Source organism: Boleophthalmus pectinirostris, unplaced genomic scaffold (assembly GCF_026225935.1).
Source record: "Boleophthalmus pectinirostris isolate CB_2022bp ecotype Guang Dong unplaced genomic scaffold, ASM2622593v1 HiC_scaffold_15, whole genome shotgun sequence".
Taxonomy (NCBI): domain Eukaryota; kingdom Metazoa; phylum Chordata; class Actinopteri; order Gobiiformes; family Gobiidae; genus Boleophthalmus; species Boleophthalmus pectinirostris.
The window spans coordinates 26973156-27000946 of record NW_026571070.1 but is presented as its reverse complement, the minus strand read 5'-3'; the positions used below and the strand labels follow the sequence as shown (position 1 = coordinate 27000946).

Genomic DNA, 27791 nt, shown 5'->3' with positions numbered 1-27791 from the left:
AAACACTAGTTATCATCCAATATTGTTTTTCACCTCATAGCTAACTTAGTATGTATTCATATCCATTGAAACAGTTTTATTTTTATTTCTTTTTTGGCTGAATGAGTAATTATATGATCCATGTCTTACTAATATTAGAGTACACCTACCAAAAAAAATTCTTAGATTTTTTTATTTTTATTTAAAGAAGAAACAGTCCCATGTAGGCATCCAGCTGTGTTTTGTCAATCCCCATCTAGCTATCACCAAACACTCTTCTCCCTTCCATGTTGGTCATCTCAAGCAGGATCTTCTGAAGAGGTTGTGGAAAGAACAGCTCAAATATTGACTTGATGTCTTTGGCAAGCTACACAGCATATCTAGTAGGCCCTGGAGTCATTTTGAGGATGTTCTCCCTTGATGCCCTACATTGAGTGTCAAGAGGGCTTGATGACCATGCAACGTCACCTTTTCTTGACTTGAAGTCCTCTCTTTCAGCCTCTGTGACATCTGGGTCCTCCTCACCAGATGTGTGGTCTTGCTCAGGGTCATGGGGAACACATATCAAACATTTCTGGATGGATTTCCTCAGTGCACTCCAGCTCACCCATCAACCCCAAAACATGCACAAACATGCACAATAGGAATAGAAAATCCTTCAGCTAAAGTAGTTCTGCCCAAGACTGGCTCAAGATCGGGAGATGGGTACTTACCCTTGTGTACTACAACTGGAGATGATTAGATTTATTCTATCAACATTTCTATTGATCTGTCTATCTTCTTATAACATTGTGTATATTGCACAAACCTATACTGGCAGCATGTATCAAAACTCCAGATATAATGTGAACTCAGACATTTAATCAGTACCATTATTGAATACTAATATTTAACATAAGTCTCATCATTACATTGGTCTTATGTCACCGTGTACCCTGAAGTGTCCTGTACCATAGCTGCAACTGTATTTGTCAGTTTAATCATATAACTATAACTAATGTTACTTAATCACTCATTTTATTTGTGTGAATCTTATCTTAGAAACTGTGTCAACTTTGATCATCAATGTTCTATCTGAAAAAGTGACAGTGAGAAAAGTCATACACTGAACAATACACACTTAACCAGTACATTTCATATTCACTGTGCAAGTTGGTCTAAATGTTGAGTCAATTTCAAACCACATTAAAAGTACATTGTGTAACTTTTCTGGTAGAGGGTCCATCAAACACTTTTCTCCATGGAGATGTTATTACGTCTGTCACAGTGTGGCATTAAACCTTTCTGTCATCATGGAGACCAAACCAGACAAACGGTCTTTCAGACTGACAGTAGTTGGTGCGGACCAAACGTTCCACTCGAACTACAAGCTCTTAGTTCGGTTCAGTTTCATTTGTGTGAAAGCATCAATCACACTCGGATTTGCACAAAATCAAGTGGACCCAGGACTTCAAAAAAGAGGCAGTCTCGGTCTGCTTGACTCTGCATCAAATTCCTAACTCTAGCGTGGTCCTTCTGGTGTGAACGCGGACTCAGGTCAAAACCATAGACAGTAGGTCGAAACGAACTATTCGAAATGCATCATGGGAGGGCAGGCTCAGACTCCCGAACTGAGCGCGCCAACCAACCCCCCCCTTAGTCCTCAATCTCCACTCTTTCCAATTGAGCATGCACCCCGATGCTGGACTCTCACACCCTAGTAAGGGCGTAAAGTGACGGGGGCCGGGTTTGGGCCTGAATACCTATCCTGCAGCTGGCAGTCCGAGCTTCCCTGGGCTGGTTTCCCGAGAAGTCTGGCGTGTGGGAGAGCCACAGCGTCCCCAAGCCACATGCACTCGAACTCGCTGTGCGTAGGAGCCTGAGATATACATCAGTCGGACCAATTTTGATTTGTTTGCTGGTGTGAAAGTGGACCACAATGGAGTCTATATGCTACATAACAAAAATCTTATTGCCTGGTGCGGACCAAATAGCCAAACTAGCGGTGTGAAAGCGTCTTAAAGGTTGTATGGAGGATTTTTTTTTTTTTCAAATTGTCAGTGAAAGTTTAAAATACCATTACAGAGACGCAGCAGCCTTGTAATTATGATGACCAGGAAAAGAAAAAGAATGAAAATCTATCAACTGTGGACGTAATGAGGACAGGTAAACATCAGCCAATAGATAACAAGGCTACCTCTTTATCTATTGGCTGTTAGGTTGTCAATCAAATTCCCTACGTTTCTAGCGTCGCTGACTTGCTGACGCGCTGGGATAGAGTGGTTTATGTTCGCGGTTCATGTTTAGCGGTTCTTGGCGTCTTTTTTGAACTGTAGCTCTCAGTTTGCACAAATTTTGTTTTAATGGCAGAGAAGAATTCACGACCGGTTCGCCGCAAAAGAAAGTCAGTTTTTGACGTTGCTGAAAGAAGAAGAGAAGGGAAAAAAGGTGCGAAGCGCAACATTTAAAAAAGGACAAACAGTCGCTGCATTTCTCTTTCCTTGGAAAATCTTCTATACAACCTTTAAGTTACAGGTCAGATCTGTGGATAGGCAACCATCTGTAATTAAATAAATATAAGATAGAGCTGTTTAATGACATACTGTGGAACATTCCAGGCAGAGCAATAACATCTCCAGAGCAACAAGTAGCAGGTGACGGACTCCCAGCACAAAAAAGTTACACAGTGCACCTTTAAGATTGCCTCTAAGGGTGCTCTTTAGCTTTTTCTGTATAGCGTTTTATACTTATTCACTCATGTTGATTTTACCGCGCGCATTTAACTCACCTTAAATTGCCTCTTCGTTCTTGCTAACCGCCTGTAACAACTCCATAAGCACTTAGCCGGCTCAGGCATCAGCTCGCGTGGATGGATGGAGCAAAGGAGGCATTTGTCAGCGCCGAGTATTCTTTAGCTGTAGCGTCGGTGATTCATGCTAGCGGTGCGCCGGGCTAAAGTGTGTGTTGACTTCTCCAGTGCAGCTTCATCTGTCCTCCTCCGCCGTGGTCTTCATCAGAGTGCTGGATGTAAACGACAACGCGCCGCGACTGGCTCACGACTACCAGCCCTTCATCTGCGAGGGCACCCAGGCCGGAGAGGTAAGGCCCCCCCCCCTCCCGTCGCTCGCTGTAGGGCGGAGGAGGTGAAAGTGTCCAAAATCAGACTGTAGTGTTGTATAGATCAAGATGAGAGATTCTGTAGTTTGGACAAAAAAGTAAAAAGATGAATTAAAGGCCTTATGGATCTATGTTATAATGTTTTCTCATCACAAACATACCTGGAGTTTTGTTTTATTCACACGTTTCTTCTCTCAAACAGAAAACACTCCATTCCACCTTGTGATGTCATGTGGTAATACAGGAAGTGCTCCACTGTTTAAAACTCCATACAACTTCACTAGAATCATTTGGATGATTTCAGACCTGGAATTGCCAACCTCTACTGAAGAAAAGGTAAAAGGTAGTTGTTAACTTCAGAACTACCTTTACATGACATCACAAGGTGGAACAGAGCGTTTTGAGCTTTGGAGATGTAGACCATGGATCTATTAAAATAATTGGATAGGGTATCGCTAGTTTGTAGCTGCCTCCAGTTGGCGTCATGGCATCTACAACTTTCAAAAATGTCAGATTTTGTGACAATTTTTACCTATTTTTAGACCTGTTTTCTCAGCTCAAAATCCTATAGATGTCTTAAAAAATGCTTTATAATTGTTCACCTCGGCTCCTCTGGTTGGTCAAAAGCAATCACATTTCCATGCGCTCACGGGAGAAAAGAGCACTACTGCGCATGCTCAATTGGCCCAGAGCCACCGGAAGTACCTCGCCGGGCTAAAGGCTAATCTTGAGCTCGACCCACTGACTTGAAAGGGTGGCCATTTTTAGACCCCGCCGCTTGATGTAGACAGACTAATAATAAAGGATTACTCAAATGTGTGTAAATGAAACAAAACACAACTTTGGGTATGTTTTTGAGGAGGTAACAACATTCTAACATGGCTTAAATATCACAGGAGTCAATTTTGTGTAATATAGGAACCTTAAAACCTGAAGGAACCTTAAAACCTGACCTACTCAAAATCTAATGAAGACGTCTACAGACAATTCTATGTAAGTAACTGTATGTATGTGGTTCGGAGCAGAGTTCAAACTTTGGAGGAAGAAATTTGACATTTTTTTCGGATTCAATGGTAATAATTCAAAGTTTAAAGGTCCTATATTTAAAAAAAATATATATATATGAGCTTTTAACCAGGTTATAATGTTGTTCCACCTTGTGATGTCATGGAGTGGTGGTGGTTTCCAAGTTAACAGCTATCTATTAACTTTTGTTCCATAGAAATAGGCAATGCCAGGGCTGAAATGATCCAAATGTTTTCAGTGAAGGTGTACAGAGTGGAGCACACAAGTGTTTTCTGTTTGAGAGAACTCCACCTCAGTAAGCAGGGTTTGTGTGTTAAACATGTATGAATGAAGCAAAACATAACTCTATGTTTGTTTGTGATGAGGAAACATTATAATATAGATCAGAAAATTGCGTAATATGGGCCCTTTAATCGCAATGGCAACATTCCTAATTTTTCATCATTCTGAAACCCACAGATCATTTCACTAGATACAGGCAGTCTTTTGTATTTTAGTACTAGTGAATAAAACCAAACTTTTATAACTTTAGTAATTACAGAAATCTGGACAATGCTACGTTCCTGTCTTTTAAGTGCATCTTTGTTCCATGGTTTGTCCCTGTGTTTTGTAGCTCATTCAGCTGCTCAGTGCTGTGGATCCAGATGAACCTGCAGAAGGACACCACTTCTACTTCTCTATGGTCCCCGACAAATTCATCAACCCCAACTTCACCATCCGAGACAACCAAGGTAAGGCAAAAGATGATAGAATGCCACATAACAAGGCATGGAATTTACAATCAAACACCTGTCCCTGGATCAATACTATGAAAGTGGAGGGACAGTTATGTTGGGGGTTTTGGATGTTGGATGTGAAAAAGGTTTGTAGAATTCATGAGAGGAGACAGTTGTTATAATAGAGAAGAGAAAGGATACTTGCAGTGACATTGTTCTGAGGTGGACGGCATATATGTCTATGGTGGAATATTCAGCAGTTACCTCGGAAAAACAAGAGGAACTCAAAGCGCTTTGCATCTTTACATCAAGGAACCACTCACCTGTTCAGACACACATTCATACACCAGTTTATACAGACAGTGGCAGTAGGGTGGATTATGTGTCTTGCTCAAGGACACAACTGTGGGGCAGGGGAGCAGATTGCTCAATGAATGAGCAGGAGAGCAGGATTCAAAACCCCCCAACATTCAGATCAGTGGACAAACAATAACTGCGTTCGATTATCTTTCGACTCCCACTTGGACCTCGGATTTGTCACTTTAATTAATAAAATTTTTGAAATTTTATGTTATGATTTCTCTTCCGTTACAACCTTAGGAACGTTAACACCCTTTAAATCAAGTATTTGTTTAATATTGGCCTCACCATAAGATATTGCAGTAATGTGAGTGACTGAAATGATCATTTAAACCACCAAAGTGTCCAAACACAATGAATACACTTCATATTTACACATCACAGTGGGCGTAGTCATCTTGGATTCTGACTCTGAATCCATGCTCTGTGTATTTTTTGGGCCATAGTGGTCTGAGTCGCACCGTCCCAGGAAGGGACGTGTCACGCGTGTCGCTAGGGAACTTCTTTGGAAAACCGATTCAGAAGGAAAATTGAACGCAGGATCAAAGCACAGAAGTAAAAAAAAATCTGATTGGTCAATGATGAGGCCAATGACATAAATGACTACTAGTTACTACAACAACAAAAAGACTACAAATGCAGCAGGATGTGAAGAGTAGAAAAAAGAAAAACTCAAATAAAAGATGAGCAATAATGGTATGAGGCTGGCAATATGTAAAACATTTGGATAAAGAATAGCTTTTATTGGTAACAACTTCTTACTTACACACAATTGAGTTTCAGCCCCCCTCAGTGGTTTTAGTCATCATGCAAAAAATACTTTTATACTGTGAGTCAGTAAACAGGAAAACAAAGCAAACAGAAAAAGTTAGCCAAACAACGTGACAATAGCTTTGTTTTGTCACAGCAAGATGCCGTGGACAATTTGCTGAAAGTGTAGATATGTACAGGAGAAACAATCACTAAAATCAATAAGTGGCATTTCAAAAACAATGAAAGCAAATATTTTCACTTTTTAGTAAAGGGGATCTACCTGATTTTACCGTCTTAAATTAGAACATCACTATAATGAGTTTACTGATACTTTGCAGTAACATCACACTTGGGGTGTGCCACATGTATCTCCACTGGCAGGACGTTCAGTAGATATCATGGTGAGACAATGCACACGTTAGCAAAATACTGCCATAAAAGTTTGCCAAAATCTCAAGAAAAACTCAAAAATACTAAATAGTAACATGGTCACATTTTTATACAGAGCTTTTCCACGTTCAACAAGGAATCACTCACCCATTCACACACACACACACATTCATACACCAGTGTACGCAGACACTAGGGGCGAGACAGGTTACTGTAAGTGTCTTGCCCATAGAGACAAAGGCACAACGAGAGCATTCATATGTGGGACCTGGAATCACACCACCAACCTGTGGGTCAGTGGATCTGCCCACTTAACCAATGATGTTTATATCAAGAGCAAGATTCGATTGCCAAATTTCTGATCATTGGAAATTGATTTAAACAACACATTTTCAAGATCCGGTGATCAATACCAGTGTTCATGGTCCTAAAACAGGTTTAAAACTTTTTTTTTTTTTTTCACCAGAAAACTTGAAAGTGACTAACAGAAAAAAAATAATAATAATAATAACTTTTGGTTTATTCTAGCTTGTGACTGTAAAAGCACAAATCATCTCACATTCTGTAGTTCAAACTAAGTCTATTCTTTCTGGTCAGATTGTGTTCAAACAAAGCTCAGATTAAAGTCGAACTTGACTAACAGAGCTTCTAACAGACTAGTTCTTTCAGTTAGCTTCGCAATCCCAGGAAATGTTGATGACATGAGCTGCAAAGTATCAAGGGCTTTTCACAAGACAAATTTTGCTCAAATACACGAGGAAAAATCAGGTATAATTTCTTTAAATGTCTTTTTTGTGTAAATTTTCTGGTGGAGGGTGCTTCAAATTTTTTTAAATTTTTTATTTTTTTTTCCCCCGTGGAGATGTTAATGCTTTGTCTGGAATGTTTCACAGTACGGCATTAAACCTTTTTATCTTCATGAAGACCAAACCAGACCAAGTTAGAGGTCAGATCTGTGGAGAGGCGACGCTGTTCACAGTCAGAATGCCTGTTTTAATATGTATTTTTAAGCTATAAAACAACCCGTACTTGAATAAATGTAAGGTAGAGTGGTTTAAAGTCACAATGCGGAACATTCCAGGCACAGTGATAATTTATCCATCGAAAAAAGCAGGTGATGGACCCCCAAACAAAAAGTTATATAACACACATTCAAGCCTCTGAAATTCCATATATTATTTTACAATGCAATCCATGAACTTTACAACCTGTAGCAATTGTTCATTTCGCCAATCAACCGCCTCCTTTATGATTCACTTTTATTTAAATAAAAGAAAGAACACAGAGAACCCAAACACTGTGTTAATATTGATTCAAATGCATTGTTAAATTTGCAGAGAGATGCCGCCGATAATGAAAGATATGCGCGCGGGGACAGAGCACACAGCCACATAATGAATGAAGAAATGCAAACGCCACCAGGCATATTGTACAGTTATTGTTTATAGCATTGATGAGTCTCGCAAAACTGCTGCAAAGTTTTACGCCGTGCATTCATTGTGTTTATAAATTCTGACCAATTTTTCCCCCAAACCATCTGGTCCCATATAGACGTAGACTTTATGGGGTTTAGGTAGCGTCATGAATAAAAACACTGTCATCATTAGCAGTCAGTCAAGAATTAGTAGCGGTTGGGAGGGCTGCACAATATTTTGCAATCACATTCACTATTTCAATTAATGTAATTATCTAGCACTTTTGTCATTTACCGTATATTTCAGACTATAAATCGCACGTTTTTCATGTTGTAGATGGTCCTGCGACTTATACTCCGGTATGACTTATATATTAACATATTTGCAATGACAGCTGTGAGAGGCTCTAGGCTTGTGTGTCAGTATCTGCAACTACTATTACTCCTGTACCACTGTCACTTCACTCTACTGCGCATGTCTCCTGCAAAAAGAGCCTCTGTCCTGTCTGTATCGTGTCAATCGATTGCACCATTACTTCTGTACCACTGAAATTTTAACATTTAAACAAACTTATAAAGACAACTGAGAAGACTGAACAGAAATGCCCCCAAAAAGAAAATCATATTTTGCAGATTACAAGCTGCAAGTAGTGAAATATGCAGCCGTAAACAGTAATCAAGCAGCAGAAAGACAGTTTGAAGTGAGCGAGAAACTTGTGACAACCGGGAGGGCGCACCATGCAACTTTCCTGGAAGTCACTGGATGCATCGACAAAGACAAGAGAACTTGTGAGAGAAAAGAGAAAAGACAACTGAAACCATCCTGTCGGGATTCAGAAAGGCCGGAATAATTCTAACTGAAACCTGAGTCTGACGACAGCTATGCTTAAGAGGAAGTGGCACTCCGTTTACCTCCAAAGGCCGAGGAGTTGCTCAGAAGTGTCACTGAGGATGAAGAATTCAATGGATTTAGTGATTTGGAGTGAGACGGAGAGTTTGGTAAACTTGTTCTGTTCTGTTGTTTATGTTATAATTATCTGAAGAACTGTTCATATGTGACATTAACAGTTCTCTCTTCTATTGTTATTACTATAACTTGCCTTTTCTTTTTTCTTCTTCATTATGCATTTTTTGGCTGGTGTACTGTGGACCAGCTTATAGTCTAAAAAAATACGGTACTTGATTAATCGGTAGATGCCAGTCTTAGGCTGTGTATGAATGTCCACACTATTGTTACTTAGTGCACTGTTTAGATGTCACGCCATTTTCACGGTTGTCCGAATGTCCAGTTGGTGAAAAAGTAGTTCACTCAAAATTTCCCACAATGCACCGTGAAAAGTAGCGAGCATCGGTGGTCACTAGAGCAGCCAGTATAGACCACAATGTCATGGGAGAGTCAGGAAAACGACACACAGCGACAGGTGTTTAACTGGACACAACACGACTAAATGAACCAGATAAAAGTGCTGGTTTATGGCTCTATAGATCCATAATTCTGAATAAAACCAGTTACCTTAGCTCCAGCTTTTAAAAGAGCGATTATGTCCACATCTCAAAAAAAAAGCAAATAAACCAGTATGTGTATGTGAAATCTAGAGTGACAGACACTTGAATGGTTATTATTAGTCCATAAACACTTCTGTCACTCTGATCTGATCATTATTTATGATAGAAATCAAGTTTTGGTGGACTTTTTCTCAACTAGACACCAGAGTCACATGATCCAAATGTAGTAAGCTGAGTGCTCTGTGAATGAGTGCAGGTCTATGTTAGTGAAAGAGGGTTTAGGGACTGTAATGTTTACATCATTAAGAACTCACAGATTATCAGTGAACGCATCAGATGTATAAGTGAGAACAAAGGTGCAATGTTAGTATGTGCAGTGTATGAGTATTCTGAGCAGAACTGTAAAGTAAACAGCTGCCTCATCATTTGTGTCCATGCACACACCACAGGGAATATGGTGGACATTCGGACACAGCCTTAGTTGACCAAAATTTGTGGTAGTCATCTAATCATTCTGTTAGATTGTAAGGATTTATATGGGACAACAGCGGAACAGACACTGAATTGTTTTGAGAGCTTTTGCGACGCCCCCTTTTTAGTCGACTAATCAGTCATCCTTTTGTCGACCAAGAATTTCTTTCGTCATTTACAACCGCACAATTATCAAATCACAAAAGCTGCAATGATTTATATGTCCTCTGTTTACAACTAAATATTTCAGATTTCAGTCTCTTACATGTTAATGACTAGACAGCTTCATAATTTGCATAATTTTAGAAAAAATGTAATCAAATTGGAATTTTTCTGAAGTGTCGAGTTTGCAATTATTTATTTGTTTTCTAAAATAGTGCAATCCTAGGGGGCGGGGATGCTGCTATGGCTACAGTATTGCATTTGGATTGATTGGCAAAAGAATTATTTATCAGTCATACATAGGCAACATAGATGCAGTGTTTTGCCCAAGGACACCACAACAAAATGCACTTGTCTGAGCTAGGATCGTACCCTCAACCTGTTTTACCTTTCTCCGTACAGATAACACAGCAGGTATCGTGGCGCGGCGGAGCACGTTCACCCGTAAGGACCGGACTCACTACCTCCTCCCGGTGGTGGTGTCGGACAGTGGCAGCCCGGCGCTCTCCAGCACCAGCTGACCATCAGCGTGTGCAGCTGTCAGCCCGCCGGTCACTGTCCCAGCAGCGGGGTGGAGGCCCTGGCTCTGTCCATGGGAGTCAGTCTGCAGACACTACTGGGGCTCCTGGTCAGTCTGGTCACTCTAACAGGTATGGAGCCAAAACACACTATAGAACTATTAAAACATAAATGCATAAATAAACAAAGCTGCACTATCTAACTTTTCTGGTAGGGTTCTGACTTGTCTCCATGGAGATGTATTGTATATGTATACTGGAATGTTCCACAGTATAGCCTAAAGCAATAACATCTCCATGGAGACAAGCAGGTGGCAGAACCTCTATCATAAAGGTCACATAGTACACCTTTGAGATAAGCTGATGATTAAGTTTTAAAGGTACACAATGTGACCTTCCTGGTGAAGGGTCTGCCACTTGTGTGAAGTTATTTCTGAAATGTATATGGCATATAAATTATCTATCTCCATAGCAACAAGCAGTTGACACCATCAGGCCAATTTATAGATTGTGGTGTTGTATGCTTGCGCAATAAATACGCCTGTAATAAAAAAAAAACAAAAAAAAAACTATACCGTATTTTTCGGACTACAAGGTGCACTTAAAATCCTTTCATTTTTTTGCCTTATAATCTGGTACGCCTTATGTATTAATTCTGGTTGTACTTACTGACCTTGAACTGATTTTATGTGGCAAACGGCGCTCAAACATCTGTCAAAATGTTTTAGTATGACCTTGTAAACTATGAATCCGCACCCCTTGATGGATTGTCGGAGCAGAACAGCTAAGATACAGCTAACAGCTAACATAGTCACGATCCTGGCAGAATTGTCCGACAGAAACTGACCACATCAGCGCACAAGGAGCGAGCAGTTTTTTTCAGCATTTATAGTTGCATATGCAATTTAGCCATGTGGTTTTAAGTTTTGTTTCTGTAAAATGTAAACAAATGTGCACAAAGCTGCATTAAACACATTATTACTCAATGTATGTTTGAGTCCTCCTCTTAGGAAATAAAAAAACAAACTTAAATGATCCACCCACATTCACATTCATAATCCACATTCACAAAGGCAGGGAGGCAACGCCAGGCGAATTACATCACGATCTGCCAATGGATCATGGATGTCTGGGCTAAGGGATCGGTCTCATATGTCGTCCGTTTGTTTTGCTTAATGCGCCTCATAATCCGGTGCACCGTTTATGTATGAAAATAGACAAGAGAATTCAACATTATTGATATTGCACCTTATAATCTGGTGCAATTTATAGTCCAAAAAATACGGTATATATGGTGAAACTTTCCAAAGCAGTAATCTTGATGCCACACCCCTATCAAAGAAATTGCACAGTGCACCTTTAAATGGAATTATGGAACATTAAATAGATTTTCAGCTTAATTATTTTTTAGTTTGGTTAATAAAATTCTTGCGGAGAACAATTATATGATTTCAAATTTCTTCATCAAAGTTGGCCAGAAGAGTTTGAGATAATTGTAAAAAAAAAAAAAAGAAAGAAAGAAAAGAAAAAGATTAAACAAAGTCCCAAAAGTTAACCTTCTCAATGTAGGCCAATCCAGCTTTGATTTCCAACTTGAATGAAAACATTTGATTTAAGGCTGGTGGTCATAGCCCCAACCCCAAAACACCTGCTAATCCTTCAGAGCATTTCTGTAATTAGCTGAACAGATGAAAACGTGTCTGTGATTTCTGTGTTTAAAAGCCTATTCTCTTCCAGCGTGGAGCTAGAGCAGTTCACACGACAGCGTAACGGGCAAGTACAAATATTCACCAGCGGGACTCTACTTTAACTCATCTCCATCTTCCATTCCAATTCCCCTGTTTGAAACTCACACTGTGGCTTTAACACAAGCTTAAAATTCTGAGCGCCGGCAGTGCAATGATGGCAGCTAATGAGCCTATTGGTTGCAATACATCAGTAGCAAAGGCGTCCGGGGATGTGGGTGGGCTTGCATAGTGAGGAGCTCTATTATGACCTGAGCTGTGTGGATTCGCCCGCGTGCCCATCACATGAAAGATTAATGACGCTACCTGCTTGGCTAACGTTCCGATCAAATAAACACTGTAGCGGTAGCATTCTGTTTTAGTAACACAATGTAGAGATAATGAAAAGAATTCTTAAAGTGGGACTAAACACGCGAACTCCGCCCACAAACACGTTGCTGCAAACAGAGCTGCTAAACTGAGCAGTACCTGGAGGATTGAGTGAAGAGTGAAGGCGGAGGAGGGGATACTATATTGATACTTTGCAGTGGCATTCCGCTGGGGGCGTTCTACGTGTATGTGTATATAGTGCAATGTTCATCAGTTACCATGAAGACACAAATGCACACAAGAGCAAACACTGACAAAACAGTTTTAAGGTGGTCTGAAAACTCAAGAAAAAATACAAAATAGATTTAAACAGCACATTTTCAGGAGTCTGTGATCGATACCAGCGTTCATGGTCCTGTTTAGGTGAAAACTGTTGTGACTGTAATGTTATTTGACTTGTTTAACAGCACAAATCACCTCACCTTCAGTAGTTCTAACTAAGGCTACGTTCACACTGCAGCCTGAAGTGACCCAAATCCAATTTTTTGCCCCTATGTGACCTGTATCTGATCTTTTAATGACAGTCTGAACGATACAGATTTGATTTTTTTAAAGCGACCCAGGCCACTTGGGCTACGTTCAGACTGCAAGGCTTAATGCTGAATTTGGATTTTTTTTGTCGAATCTGTTTTTTGTTTGTTTGTTTGTTTGTTTTTTGCGAGGTTGTTCACATTTCCAATTAAATGCGACTTGCATGTGATCTCCAGTGTGAACTTTAAACACCCCAAAAGTGTACCGCATGTGCATTGGAGGACATGATGACATCACACACAGCGAGCGCGCTCAGTGTTTACGGAAGTTGACTAAACGCTGGGCTTGTCTCCCAAAATACGTTCCAGTTCTTCATAAAATGGACGGTTACACGTCCACGGCCGCTTTGTTTGTTTGAGTCTTTAGTCTCCTTGGATTTAGCTTGCAGGCTCTTTGTTTTTTGTTGACATTAGAGACAGGATCGTCTGTAGCTGCGCTCGGTCATTTCTTTGGCAATCATTTCAAAAACCGTCCTGTTCCAATATGACCCCTCCAATTTGGCCTGAATACAGCGATCCCCTGAAATATGAATTAACTCACTAACTTCGCTTTCCCTCCATTGACTAGACTCTGAGCCTGATGTGTAGGTGGGATGAATGTGACCTGGATGTTCAGACTAAAGTTGCAATGTGCATGCGGAACACTTTTGGGGTGTTTAAAAGTTCACACTGGAGCTCACATACAAGTCACATTGAATTGAAAATGTGAATACCCTTCCAAAAAATCCGAATTGAGCATTAAGCCCTGCAGTCTGAATGTAGCCTTAGTCAGTTCTTTATGGTCACGGATTAAAGTCAAACAAAGCCTCAGACAGAGCAGAGCCTACAGTTAGCTTCAAACCCCCAGGGAATGTTTATTTACATCAGCTGCAAAGTATGAATACAGTTTGGAGCAGTGTGATTGGTCTAACAGGTATCCACACTTCAGCCACGTGTTTATATTCAGAAACACCTGACTGTAATGAGGGCAGTCCTGCGTGATGTCACATAGTGCTTGAAATTGCAGCGGTTACTGGAGGCAGCACACGCTCAGTTTTTTGTCTTTGTGTTTCTGACTAGAAAACTGCAAATGTTGCACCAAAATTGCCAAAAAGTACTAGGAGTTTAGTAGCAAAAATATAGATTTGCAAGTGTTTAGTTCCACTTGAGGTTTTGGTTAACCTTTTCATGCAGCTGGAAAGTTTGGACAGTTCCAAATGGTGCCACGATACACATGTCTAATGTCTGAGAAGATATTTCCCACCTTAATCATGAATCTAAGAGAGTTGAAAAATTGTGACTAAGGCCATATATAGAGTAAGAAATCTTTCAGAAATATTTGTGTGCATAGGATAGAAATCCGTGCATATTTAGCCGTAGTTGAACATAAAATAAATATTCATAAACTCTTAAATGAGTCCAGTTATACATAAAATGTTTTGTGTGTATTTTATCCATCAGAATACGAATTCAGACGAGACTTTACTGTCAAAAATACGTCATCACTTCACAGGGGTTCTCCTTCTCTCTCTCAAGTCCAAGATTAATCCTAGTTTAGACCTGTTTTAGGCCTGGTTTAGTCCTGGTTCAGTTCTGGTTCAGTTCTGGTTTAGTGCTGGTTTAGTCCTGGTTTAGTCCTGGTTTAGACCTGGTTCAGTTCTGGTTCAGTCGTGGTTCAGTTCTGGTTTAGTCCTGGTTCAGTTCTGGTTTAGTCCTGGTTTGGACCTGGTTAAGTTCTGGTTCAGTCCTGGTTTAGTCTTGGTTTAAACCTGGTTCAGTTCTGGTTTAGACCTGGTTTAGTCCTGGTTTAAGTGATGGTTCAGTCCGTATACGGTGCAAATGTCCGGCTTCTCGATCGATGTTTCTTCTTATCAATAAATAAAGCCCGTGAAGTGATGTCATATTTTTGACTGTCGAGTCTTGTCTGTGAATTCGTATTCGTACTGAAGAAAGCGTAATCGTAAATTTTCATTTCGTGATTGTAATTCTTGATGTCGTAACTTTTCAACTCATATTCTGATGGATAAAGTAGACACAACACATTTTATGTATGACTGGACTCATTCAAGAGTTCATGAATATTTATTTCATGCTCAACTACAGTCAGATATGCACAGATTTCTATCGTATGCACACAAATATTTCTGAAAGCTTTCTTACTCCATCGCCATCGCAAGTAACAAAAATGAATGGCCGAAAGGAAACTGAAGCAGATGCCTTTTCAAAGGACCAATAATACATTGAAATTATGAATTACCGTAATTAAGGTCATTTTGTTCTAATTAGATCACTGATGATCTGCACTATTTGAGATGGGGACAGACCAAATTAATAATAATAACAAAAATGCATTAGTCGCTTTATAATTTGGGGCATTACTCATTCACTCCGCACTTGGTGGTGGTAAGCTACACAACAATTAACCCATCTCCAAAATGTGACCCCATTCAAAATATGTTCTTTTTTTAAAAACGTCTAAATAAAATAATATAAATAGAATGTGGCATCATTATCACATTGCCAAATCTGAAAGAAACCAATTAGTCTTCCGTGTGTGCTGTTTTATCAGCTGATTCCCGATGATTAATGCATGAAAAGGTTAGAAGATAATTACACGTCTAACACCCGCGTTGGTATTCTTTTCATTGCCGTTACCTTGGCTCCGTCCTCCCCCCCGCGTGTTCTCCGGCGCTGGGCTCACGAGTCTCATGCTTTACGCTAATGCTAACGCTAATGATCGCCCGCTGTTCTGTTTCCCCAGTGCTGTCAGTGCTGCTGCTGATCCTGAGGAGGCATCGTCGAAAACAGCAAGACGCCACGGAGGTGAAAGAGCTAGACCTGCCCGAAACCGTGTCCCAGAAGGTGCTGTACTACGGGGACGCCAACAGGGGGACCCGGGTGGACTTCTGTCAGCCGATCGTCCCGTTACGCCAACACCCGAAAAGAAGAGATAGGAAGCTGAGGAGAGAGGAAGTACGCGCTAGTATTCGCATGTCGCTAAGGCATTCGCACCTGATCGGACCGGAGGACGAAGTGTTCAGGCAGTTCATTCTGGATCGGTTGGAGGAGGCGGACCAGGACCCCCACGTGCCTCCATACGATCGCGTCAGAATATATGCCTACGAGGGGGAGGGGTCGCCTACGGGGTCTCTGAGTTCATTAGACTCGTTTGAGATGATGCCAGAGGAGCCGGAGCAGACGAAACCCAACCCAAAACCCAGCCTGGTCCGACTGACGCCATGGTACGGAGGAGCGGAGGAGGACACCATCTTCTGAACAATGTACGACTCCACTGTAAACTTGTACAGGCAGTAGAAGCTGTATCGAGAGCTGGGTGATATGAAAATGTTAAATTGTATTGTGATGTGACATTACATGATTTGCAAATATGGAAACTGTTGGGATGTGGTGCTTTTTTTGCTAAAGGGAATTTGAATGCTCAAAGACAAATTTGGTCTACCTGTCCCCACTCACTTCTTCAGTTAGCCACAGTTGGATTTAACCAATTACTTCTTGAAGGAACAGTATGTGGCTCAGATTTGAAAAGGTATTACAATCAAACCTGAACCCTGCTAGCCAGAGCCTTAACCAGCAGATAGAGGACACACACAAGAGGTTCTCATTGTCAGTTTATGAACAGGCCATGTCTCATGTGAAAACTCAGAACCTCCAGAATTCCCTCACTGAGCTGCAGAGGCTGCACTAGCACTGATTTATGATTGGCTATAGGTGCTGGAGTTTAGGTAGTGACAATTCAGATAAGAGAAAGGCATTTTAAGTTCAGACTAAATGTATTTTAGCATTGAAACTGGCGACCCAAATCAAATCAATCACTTATTTTGCTTGTATTGAGAACCAAATTACAAATTCTAACATAAACAACATTATGTCCAGTGTTTTTATAATTAACAACAAATCAATGCATTTGTCAGTAAAATCAATACTGTGTTTTTCGGACTATAAGGCATGCTTAAAATCCCTTAATTTCCTCAAAAATCGACAGTGCGCCTTATGTATTAAATCTGGTTGTGCTTACTGACCTCGAACCAATTTTCACTCATATTCCACTGAGTCATGTCCTTTAGTCCGACATAAACTGACCGCATCAGCGCACAAGGAGCGAGCTGTTTTTTTCAGCACTTATAGTTTATGCAAATGTGCCATGTGGTTTTAAGTTTTGTTTCTGTAAAGCATAAACAAATGTGCGCAAAGCTGCATTAAACACATTATTACTCAATGTATATTTGAGTCCTCTTGTACAACGTAAAAAAAAAAACTTAAATTATTCACCCACATTCACATTCATAATCCACAATCACCAAAACAGGGAGGCAACGCTGGGCGAGTTACGCCACGATCTGCCAATGGATCGTGGACGCCTGGACTAAAGGATCAGTCTCAAATGTTGTCCATTTGTTTCACTTAATGTGCCTTAGAATCTGGTATGTATGAAAATAGATGAGAGAATTCAACATTATTGATGTTGTGCCTTATAATCCGGTGCACCTTATAGTCTGAAAAATACAGTATTTGTTTTCAACATGTTTACCTTGTATCTGGAGACACAGACAGGTCATCTTTAAGAACTTTATCTTCCAAACTGTTCCTGTTCCTTTAATAATATGCATGTAAAGGAAAAGTTACACGGTGCTTTAATATAACCATCCAACTGAAAGAAATATTCAATTTCTATGAGCACCCAGTTTTACATTCTGCAAAAACTGTGACTATTTTTGTATTGTTTACCTTATTGTTTTCCAAGGTGTGAAATGAAAAGCATAATTATATACCCACCTTTTATAAGCAAAACATAAAAATAATTTTGCCATCATCCACAATAAACAAGGCGGTAATGACTGATTCATCATATCAATTATTTGAACTGAAATAACACGGTTTGTTTATCCATCCTAATCACTATAATTATATTTGCTGTACATGCCTCACTGGTAAAACCCAAGACATCTCATCAAACAAGCTATCATGTATCTATTAAAAATCAATGCTTTCTTTACATATATTATGCCGTGTGATTCCATGCTTTAGCTCCAGTCACCAGAGAGCCACCCCGTCCTCTCTCCAGGGGTCCCAACCGATCACAACCAAAGAGGGGAGAACATTGCAGAGCGGGAGCCAAAGAAAGTTATTTGAAATGTATAAAGAAAGCGACTACAGCGGAATTGAAAAACTATTTTGTGTCCCTCGGTTGGTCACCATTATTGGCAGAACACTACCTCCTCGCAGTGTTAGTCGCGTGGGTGTGCGCTTTCGATACGACTCTAGGTAATTGCATGGTTATAAAGTCCACGCTCCTTCACCTTCTTATCCGTTAATTGGGCCGCTTGCTGTCTGCGGAGGTCAAGAGATTTCGGATCTTTAGCTTGAACGAAAATAAACCTAAAATTGCACATAAGACTTTGGGGGAGCATCCGAGCTTTTGCATCAAGATGGTATAGTTGGGGAAAAAAAAAAAAAGGACTAATTGCTCAAAGCTAGCTAGTTGGTGTTCTACTTCCTGCTGGGTGTCTTGAATGAGAAGGTGGTAGACGCAGCGGGAGATTTCCAGACATCGCAGTGACTCACAGTACGCTTCAAATAGATTCCGCTGTTGGAGGCTGACGATCTGGTTTCACTTTTGTTTATTTAGGCTGACAGAAAAGACGCTGAACTTTGTGACAGTTTTTATTTCATGTCGATAGGCCCGGTCATTAGTGAACCTGAACGAGAGATGTGGGGAAAGACGATGGCTCATTGGTTAGAGAACTCATGAAGATTGATTCCTACTGTTGGTTGTGTCCTTAGGCAAGACACTTCACCGACCTTGCCTAGTATTAATGGCGTGTGTGTGTGAGCGAGATAGTTTGAAGGGTATCGGCGATCAGCCTTAAATTTACAGCAGGGGTGTCAAACTCATTTTGGTCCGGGGGCCGTATCCAACCTACTTTGATCCCAAAGGGGCCGGATCAGAAAACTCATGTCATATAAACCCCAAAAATAACAATAAATTCAAATATTTGTGCAGAGAAACGCAAATCTATTACAGAAATCTTTTTTAATTGATGAACTCTTTCTTATTATAATATTATTATATTATGAACAACCTGAAACTTTAAGAAAAATTCAATTCCAACACAATGTTTTGACATGAACTTGTATGTAAATAGGAATAAGTAAATTTTTGTTGTAAAATCCTGCACTCGGCTCCACTTTTCTCATTTTTGACATTTTTCTGATGAGGGTGTCACGGTCAACAGTCAAAACAATCGTCCTTTAAGAGCGTTTGGAAAGAGACAAGTCTTCATTTGTGCTGCTCTGGTGGGAGGGGCCACGTACAGAGACGCTGGAGACGCTGCTATGATAAACACCACAGAAAATTAACAATATTTTAATAGAAAATATAATTAAAATATTTTAGTAGAAAATCACCCAAGGGCCACATTAAAGGTCTTGGAGGGCCGGATCTGGCCCCCGGGCCTTATGTTTGACACCTGTGATTTACAGCTTAGGCTGGTATTTAGTTTTGGTTGATCTGCTGCCCATAAAAACACAAAGCCTTATATGAAGAGGTGCACCAAATGTGACTACACGTCTCTCTTGATTAAATGGCTCTGGATGAGTTTTTTTTTTTTTTTTTGTAATTTTCTTGGTGACCCAAAAAATGAAAAAAAAAAAACAAAACAAAAAAAAATAATTATAATGTTTGTAAAAGTTTTATATTATTCATTTGATATAACTATATTATGGGTTTTAATTTAAATTTCTGAACATAACAAAATAAAATATATAATACAATAATTTAGAAAACAGAGCAGCAAAATTTAAGTTACATAGGCCTACTTTGGGGAAAATAATCAAATATCAGCCCAAATATATTGACAGAGCTTATCGGCCATTGGTTGCTCTGGAGCTTAAGCAATTGGTATCTGGTCGATCTCTAGTCAGAAGGGCAGTCTTGCTTCTGTCCGTTTACCCTAGAGCAGCTGTGGATACAATAGTAGCTTACCACCACCAAGAGCTTTGGGTGTCTAGAAAAACACTATAACAGTCCAACGCAGTATTATGATATTGCCTTTACATTCTTAAGCCATTTTGCGTAAAGAGAACCAATAAGAAAGCAACTGCTAGAAACAGAAATCAGTGTATCATTCATTCATTTGTTTTTCAAAATAAAACCAAAACTAAGAAAATGAAGAAAACAACAATTTTCTTCATTATTTGTCTTCAAAACCAAAATGAAAAAACAGATAATGATTCATTTTATCAGTTTTCTATTTTGTGTTTAAATGAATAATGGAAAAAACAGATAACAGCCGTTTCCCGTTTCTGTGACTTAAACTGCACTTGTCAAACAAATTTTAGGCAATCATGTTAACAAGATAACACTATTTCCAAAAAAATATTTACATGAAAAGTGTATATGTATAGCTTGCACATGCTTACAGCTTGTACTTATGTATTGATGAGAGGACAGGACAGCAGTTTCCAGTTGGAGTAAGAAAGCTTTCAGAAATATTTGTGTGCATAGGATAGAAATCCATGAAATCCATGAAATCCATGCATATTTGGCTGTAGCTGAGCATAAAATAAATATTCATAAACTCTTGAATTAGTCCAGTCATACATAAAATGTATTGTGTTTATTTTACCCATCAGAATATGAAATGAAATGTTATAATTTCAAGAATTACAATCATGAAATGAACATTTACGATTATACTTTTTTCTTCAGTACAAATATGAATTCACAGACGCGACTCGACTGTCAAAAACCCATCATCACTTCACAGGCATTATTTATTGAGCAGAAGAAACATCGCTCGAAATGCCGAATTAGTCCTGGTTTTGTCTGGTTTAGTCCTGGTTCAGTCCTTATGCGGCGCAAAAGTCCGGCATTGCAGTTTAAATCACGGAAACTGGAAACGGCCATTATCCCTTTTTTTCCATTATTCATTTAAACACAAAATCAAAAACTGAAAAAACAAATCTTTATCCATTTTTTCATTTTGGTTTTGGAGACACATAATGAAGAAACTAGTTGTTTTTTTTCGTTTTCTTTTTTTTGGTTTTATTTTGAGAGATGAATGAAAGAATGATACACGGATTAACAGACATTTTTATCCAGTCAGAGATTTCGTTGGACAGAAACCATGCGGAAACAACTGCATGTGTCTCTCCCAGTTGTGTCAGTTGTGTCTCTGTCATGGTTCAACATCGGAGCGTGGTATAGTCGGTAGGTCCGTGGGTGAAAATAGCTAATTGCCCAAAATTCGTTTCTCTTTCTCCTCCGCTCTGGGTGTCTTGAATGAGAAGGTGAGGGACACAGCGGGACATTTCCAGACATCACAGCGACTCATTGTACACCTCAAATAGATTCCACTGTTGGAGACCAGCTATCCGGTTGCCATTTTTCACCGGCGAAATCATTGTTCCGCAGGTGCGCGCCGAAGTCCTTTCAGATCCTTTCGAACACGTCTGCGATTGCATTTGCACAAAAGCTCAGTTAGAATTTTTTTCAATAGGCCTTAAATGTCAAAAAGTGGGCTCGAGGTATCCTTTAACCTTCACACTTTCTTTCTTTGCCCATGCTGGCGAACGTCACGGCTAATTTAACCTAACTGGCCCTTTCTGAACGAAATTACACCCATTACGGCGCTATGAAGGATTCCGTCTTGCAGGGGTTATACATTGGTGGTTCTTTTCAGACCCGGTGCCAAGCTCATCACAGATCCCCACAATACGCACTCGAGGCTCTTTTGAGTGGAGCGCTCATTTGGCAGACAGTGACTTGATTGAAAAGATGCCTGAAAGGACTTTGCCAGCCATTTTGTTTTTTTCATAAATCAAATCATTAGCAAACACCTCTAGGTTTGGCTGGAGACAGATACAAATCTTTTCATTTCCAGTTGGCAATCCAGGCGTAATTAGACTGCGAAGATTTAGATGTCCGCAAGCGTGACAATAGTCAATAGCTGCCGTCCAAATGTCTCCATAACATATTGTTGCATGCTTGAATGGATGGAGTACAACTAAGGTGTGAATGTGAGCTGTTACATATTCACTAGTGGTTGTTTCAGTCTTTTTGGGTTCGGTTTTGTGTTCAAAATGAGCATTCCAGCCAAATTATAATCTAGCATCAGCTGCCAAAGAAGAAAAGCCACACACGAAGAGACTTAAAACAAGTAAACTGGGAATTGTGAAGTATTTGGCGTACTCGTGAATGTACTGTGCTGCTATTTCTACAACAACTAGAATGATTTTGCCATTAAAGTGCATTTCTTGATTCCCACTCTTTTCGCTGACAAAATTTCAAAACTTTTCCATGATTTTTTCATGATCTAAAGTGAATTTTCAATGACTTTATGGCACCTGCATGTGTAGAATTAATCAGACTTTTAGGGCTAAATATGAAATGTTAACCCTTTCCACTCACCTTATGGTTTGGGATTATAGTTTTTTAACATTCAAAATACTGTCAGTGCATTTATTGTCGTCTCTTTTAAACAAAAGGTGCAGACATTCTGAAATAATCATAATAGTCTAATAATAACTTAACAGAACGCTGTAGTTCGGTGAAAGAGATGCTTAAAATTCCATGACTTTTCCAAAACATTTATTGAATTTTCAACTTTTGCAGGATTTCCGTGGGAAGAATTCGCACTCTACAATGTCGTGATTTCACTTACTCTTTTAAGGCCTGTTTACACCAGAACGCTTGCAGGTAAAAATGACAAATTATTTTATCGGAAGTGCCTTTCGTTGAGACAGTGACAGCATTTTGGGGCTTAAAAACGCAAAAATCTGAAACCACCCTCCAGAGTGCAAAAGTTGAATACTTTTCGCCATAGCGTTTCCGTCTACACTGCCCAAGACACAAAAGTCACCACCTAGCCACGTGGCATGCATACCCAATCGAATTCCACACACTTTTTTTTTGTCACCTTATGCACGCAGATTTCCTCCCGAAAACACTGGTCTAAACGTGGAATAAAAGTGAAGACGCGATGCCACTTTTGCATCCTCTATTCAGACATATAAATGTAGCCTTAAAGGATCTGTACCTACTTTTTGTTTCTTTATTTGATTTTATTTTAAGGAAAATATACTGTATATGATATTTTTTTTTAATTCTACTAGGCATATGAAAGCAACAGACATTCTGATCCAATCTGAGACTTTGTTGGAAGAGAACCATGTTGAAATTGTTGTTTCTCTGTCATACTTCAACACCAGAGGGAGAAACTTAGTGTGTGTGGCTAAAGTTCTTCCCGAAACATGTCCAAAACACATGGTCCAAAATCTAGCGCAGGGTTGAAAAAATACAATTATATGACTTGAAAATTAATTTTTAACAGCTTTTTCTTGAAAAAGGTCACTGTATCAGAAGTAGAAGAAAATTTCAGGTCACAAAGGGCATGTACAGTATTTGGATGACACCCTAGACTTATCTGCAAGAGTGGACTAAAAATAAAAATGCATAAAAATCAAAAAGAACAGTAGAGTAAAAAATCAAAAAACACTCTCCTGCATAAAGAGGGGGTATTACAGGTCTATGAGGTATTATCTGCCAACACAGAACAACTTCATGTCACCATGTTATCTTTTATTGTTTTGAAAATGACGTAGACCTGTGGGTTGAGGATTGAACAGAATTTTACAGCTAACCAGAAAGACGGTTTGAATAGGCTCTATTCACGCTTACGTCACAAAAAATGAACACGTTTGGAAAGATGTGATGACAACTTCCGACGGGCTCTGTTCACAGTAGTAAGTCTGACAAAATCTAGGAAAAATGAGAAAATGGCCCATTCATTATGACTGGCTAATCAACACTTACAACCATACCTCAGTTTTCATTATTTCTCCACTGACACACAACTCCGAGTGCACTGGATACATGCAATTAGAAGAGATGAGGCACCAAATTCAAGATGATTCCAAACATCACATAATTAGGCAGTCTTCATTTTACCGCTGATCACATTTACTTCTGTGTGTTTTATCACAGTTGGTCAGTGAGTCCAGTGTTGGGAACTAAACCAGAAGTTGTAATTGCATCTTTCCAGACGTCTTTCTGATTTGTGACGTAAGTGTGTATAGAGCCTTTAGGGACCCTGCATGTGATGCCACGGCCTTGCCTTGATCCAGCAAGCCGGACCGCCAACAGACCTTCATTTTAAAATTAGCACATTTTCAAGTTGTTCCGTTAATTTTCACATTAAGACACATGCTGGAAAAGTGTTGCACACAGAGCTGTAATCAGCAAAGAGATAAAGACACGGGTTCACTTGTATCGGATCTCAGTTGAAGCTGACAGAAGAGACAAGTGGAGCTGCCATCAATGTGCCAAATACCCATCAATATTCAGGGGTCTCCATCTCTGGATGGTTGAGCAATACAGACTCAAATGTGAAAAAAGAAAAGGACACCACGGTGGATGCCACAGACAGCCTCAACTGAATAGGCCCTATTCAATTGATTCAACTTATTGTAAAAGGAATTAGCCTAGTGTGAGAAATGCTGCAGTCAGACTAGATCCAAACCTGAGTCCTGACCTAGCGGGAGCAGCTCTGGTTCAGGCCGGACTCAGAGGAGCTTGAGCGGGGAGTGATGTTAGGTGTCCCGGCCTGGAGCAGCCCGCCTGGACCTGCCGTCCACAGATTATTCTCACTTTTCCTGCACGGAACCAGCACGCTTATGACAGCACCAAACCGCTCGTCCCTGTCCAGAACCAAGACATGGAGGACGGAGCCTCCGGACCTACCTGACCAACACGCCTGGAGGACAGCACAAGACCAAGGACCAGACCCACAATCCCGTCTTAAGGGGCTGCGAGCTATGGTGAGTGTCTGTTGGCTGCTGCTGTTACCCGAGCTCCAAGCTTCTGCTCCAGGCTGATGTGGTGAGTTTGTACAAAGTTCTACATGCTGCTGTTTTATGATATGATATGTTTATGATTGTGATAACTTGAAATGAGGATGGTCCGCGGTTTTGATGGGGAACATAGATACCTTTTGCAGTTGGAGAAACATCGGGAACTGCAGGGTCTCTGTTGGACCTGGAGAAATTGCTAAATTACTGAAGCATACATGGGTGACACATAAAACCTCTTCAGCCATGTTTCTTGATAACAGAACAACTTTATTACATGGTAGACTAGAAAGCTCCTTCTGTACACGTCTTCACTCAAATTGCGTTCACTACATCACTACAAATTACTGCAAACTACTGCAAATTACACACACAGCGTTGTCCTTTAGGAAGAGCAGTTCTGTGAAAGTAGCTGTCGTCTGAGGTTTCTTTACGACCCAACGTAACCTGGTTGCAAAGGTACAATGGTTCTTTGTAACATCTGGTGAGTCAGATGTCACTTATGCTATTATTGAACGCGTAATAATACATTCTACATTATTCATTACTCATTTCTGCTATTGAGTACATCGCCAATATTGTACAGGTTAGAATGCCGTCACCCGTGTAATGGTTTTTGAGTCACAACTTTGCATGGTTTGCTTTCGGAAATCTAAGGCGAAATTACAACTTTTTCCTTGCAATACATTTTACCAAACTGTATGTCATTTACTTTCTAAAGCATCTTTCAAAACATCCGAAATGATAACTTTGGGGTGGTTTATGATACCTGGGTTAAGTACACTTTGGCTCACTGGCCTGTTTTACTTCCATATAAGATCCTGTGTCTCTAGTTTGCTGACAGTGCAACTCTAAACACACTACAACATGGACACGCATCTGCTGTGCGGGGCCCCAAATCACACTGCAATACCCCGTTATACCCACCGTAAAGCTCCCTCATGGAACATTTGGTCATTTGTACACATGTGTTTACAGTTGGTGGATGCTGCCATGAAGTGAGAGCTGTGCAAGCATGTAAGAGATCGTTAAAAGAAAGCTGGAGAGGTAAAAAAAAAACTTCCACTGGAGCATGCGGTTTGGACAGTGGTTGGAATTGAGTCTAGTTAAAGTTATAAATAATAATTGTATTTTTTGACACTTTGACACCTCACTCGTATTATAGTGAACCATACAACTTTCAATATATATTTGCCATCGGAATAAGAACACAAATGGATCTCTTAAACAAAGCAAAACAACACCATTCATATTTTATTGTTTAAAGCATATTATGTTTAAAAGCTGAATACAAAATGATCTTCAGGAGTACCGCAAGTTTCAAACTTAGTACCACTATTTTTTAGGGGTGTAATGGTACGCAAAAATCATGGTACCTTGGTTTTGAGGTCATGGTTCAGTTCATTCCTGGTACAGTGCAAAACCATTTGCTTGTTGTTTATTTGTGTGTTCATTAAACCAACGATTTGCTCTAACATTATACAAATGAGAAAATAAAATAAATCCAAAGTGCTGCTTGGTAATACTAATGAATAATAAATAAATAAAATATTTTCAAATAAGCAACACGTATGAAATATTATTAAAAAAAATTAAAAATCCTTGTAAACAGTAAACAAAGTTCCAGCATGAAGTTTTTTTTTTTACTCAGTCTTCACAGAGACAGAGATCACGAGTGGGGGGTGCGGAGATTCTGAGCCGGTGAAAGGTGAAAATGAGGACCATGGTGTGATGACTTTAGTTTTCCTAGAATTCACGTAGTTTGAAGGGACGTAGTCAAGGGCAATTGTTGCCAAGGCAGCCGTCCTAACTATAAAGCACTGCGGGAAACACTGTCCCAATCATGGACGAGTTCCCTCTTGAATATTCAAGAAATGAGTTTTCTGTGTGGCTGCACGTGTAGTGGTGGAATGTAAACCCACCCAAATTGTGCAAACTCACTCGTGCACAGCCCTGCACCGAACCTGAACGTCCCGTACTGAAACAGTGCGGCACAAATACATGCACTGTTACACCCCTACTATTTTTCCTTAAGAATTTATAAAAGTACAGCTCAATTCAAAGTCCCTAAGTATGAACAGTACTACTTCTACTACTACTATGACTACTGCTACTGTTACTTATTCAAAGTATACTTTATTTTCCTTGTGAGGAGAAACATGCAAACTCCACACAGACAGGCAAAGGATTCAAACTTGGAACTCTTTTGCTGTGAGGTGAGACTGTTAACCACCTTAATGAAAACACTGACACAACAATAAATAAATGAATGATCAGAATTAAAACAAGAATAGTCTACAGTTACTTCTGGATTAGAAAGATTTACATTAATAGCCTGAGCTGTCTGGGCCTCAATATTGAAATACATGGTTTGAAATTGCCTTCAAAATACCAGTTAAAGCCATAGGATGTCACTTTTTGAATATTTTTTTTCATTATGGACGTTTTTATTACACTGAAAAACTGAGAAAAACACGCATCCCTACTCTGAGACTGAGATTTTATGGCATACTGTGGAATTTTTCTATCTCCGGAACAGATTTTTTTATCTCTTTCTTATCTAAGTATGGTTTTCACTTTCTAACTTTCCATAGAATCTTGCAGTTGACTTTCCACCTCCACCAACTTACATTACACTATCACTTTAACTAAAGCCTGTCTAAACTCCAGTAGCTGCAGTCTTTTGAGTCCAGGGCCCCAGAGTCAAACGTGTTAGCAGAACTGTTAGTGTGTTATAGGGCATTATGTGAACTGTAAGTGTATGGATCTGCACGCTGCCTTCCCTTTTCATGTGAGACGTTGCTAATTCGGGTCTATTAATAAAGCTACTTCTCATTGCAGAAACTTGGGAATTGTCACACTTTCAAATCAAATGAATAAGTAATGATTCTTCAACTTTGGAAGACGTG

The 27791-nt window shown here is 39.8% G+C and overlaps 1 protein-coding gene across 1 annotated transcript in view; it reads left to right on the top strand.

Moving 5' to 3' along the window:
* cdh19 (cadherin 19, type 2) overlaps positions 1 to 16290 on the top strand; it is a 60254-nt gene extending 43964 nt beyond the window's left edge. The window contains 5 exon segments of the mRNA XM_055150824.1: positions 2936 to 3057; positions 4715 to 4832; positions 10276 to 10386; positions 10389 to 10523; positions 15776 to 16290. Of these exon segments, the coding sequence (XP_055006799.1) occupies positions 2936 to 3057; positions 4715 to 4832; positions 10276 to 10386; positions 10389 to 10523; positions 15776 to 16290 (1001 nt within the window).
* Positions 16291 to 27791: the final 11501 nt, after the last annotated feature.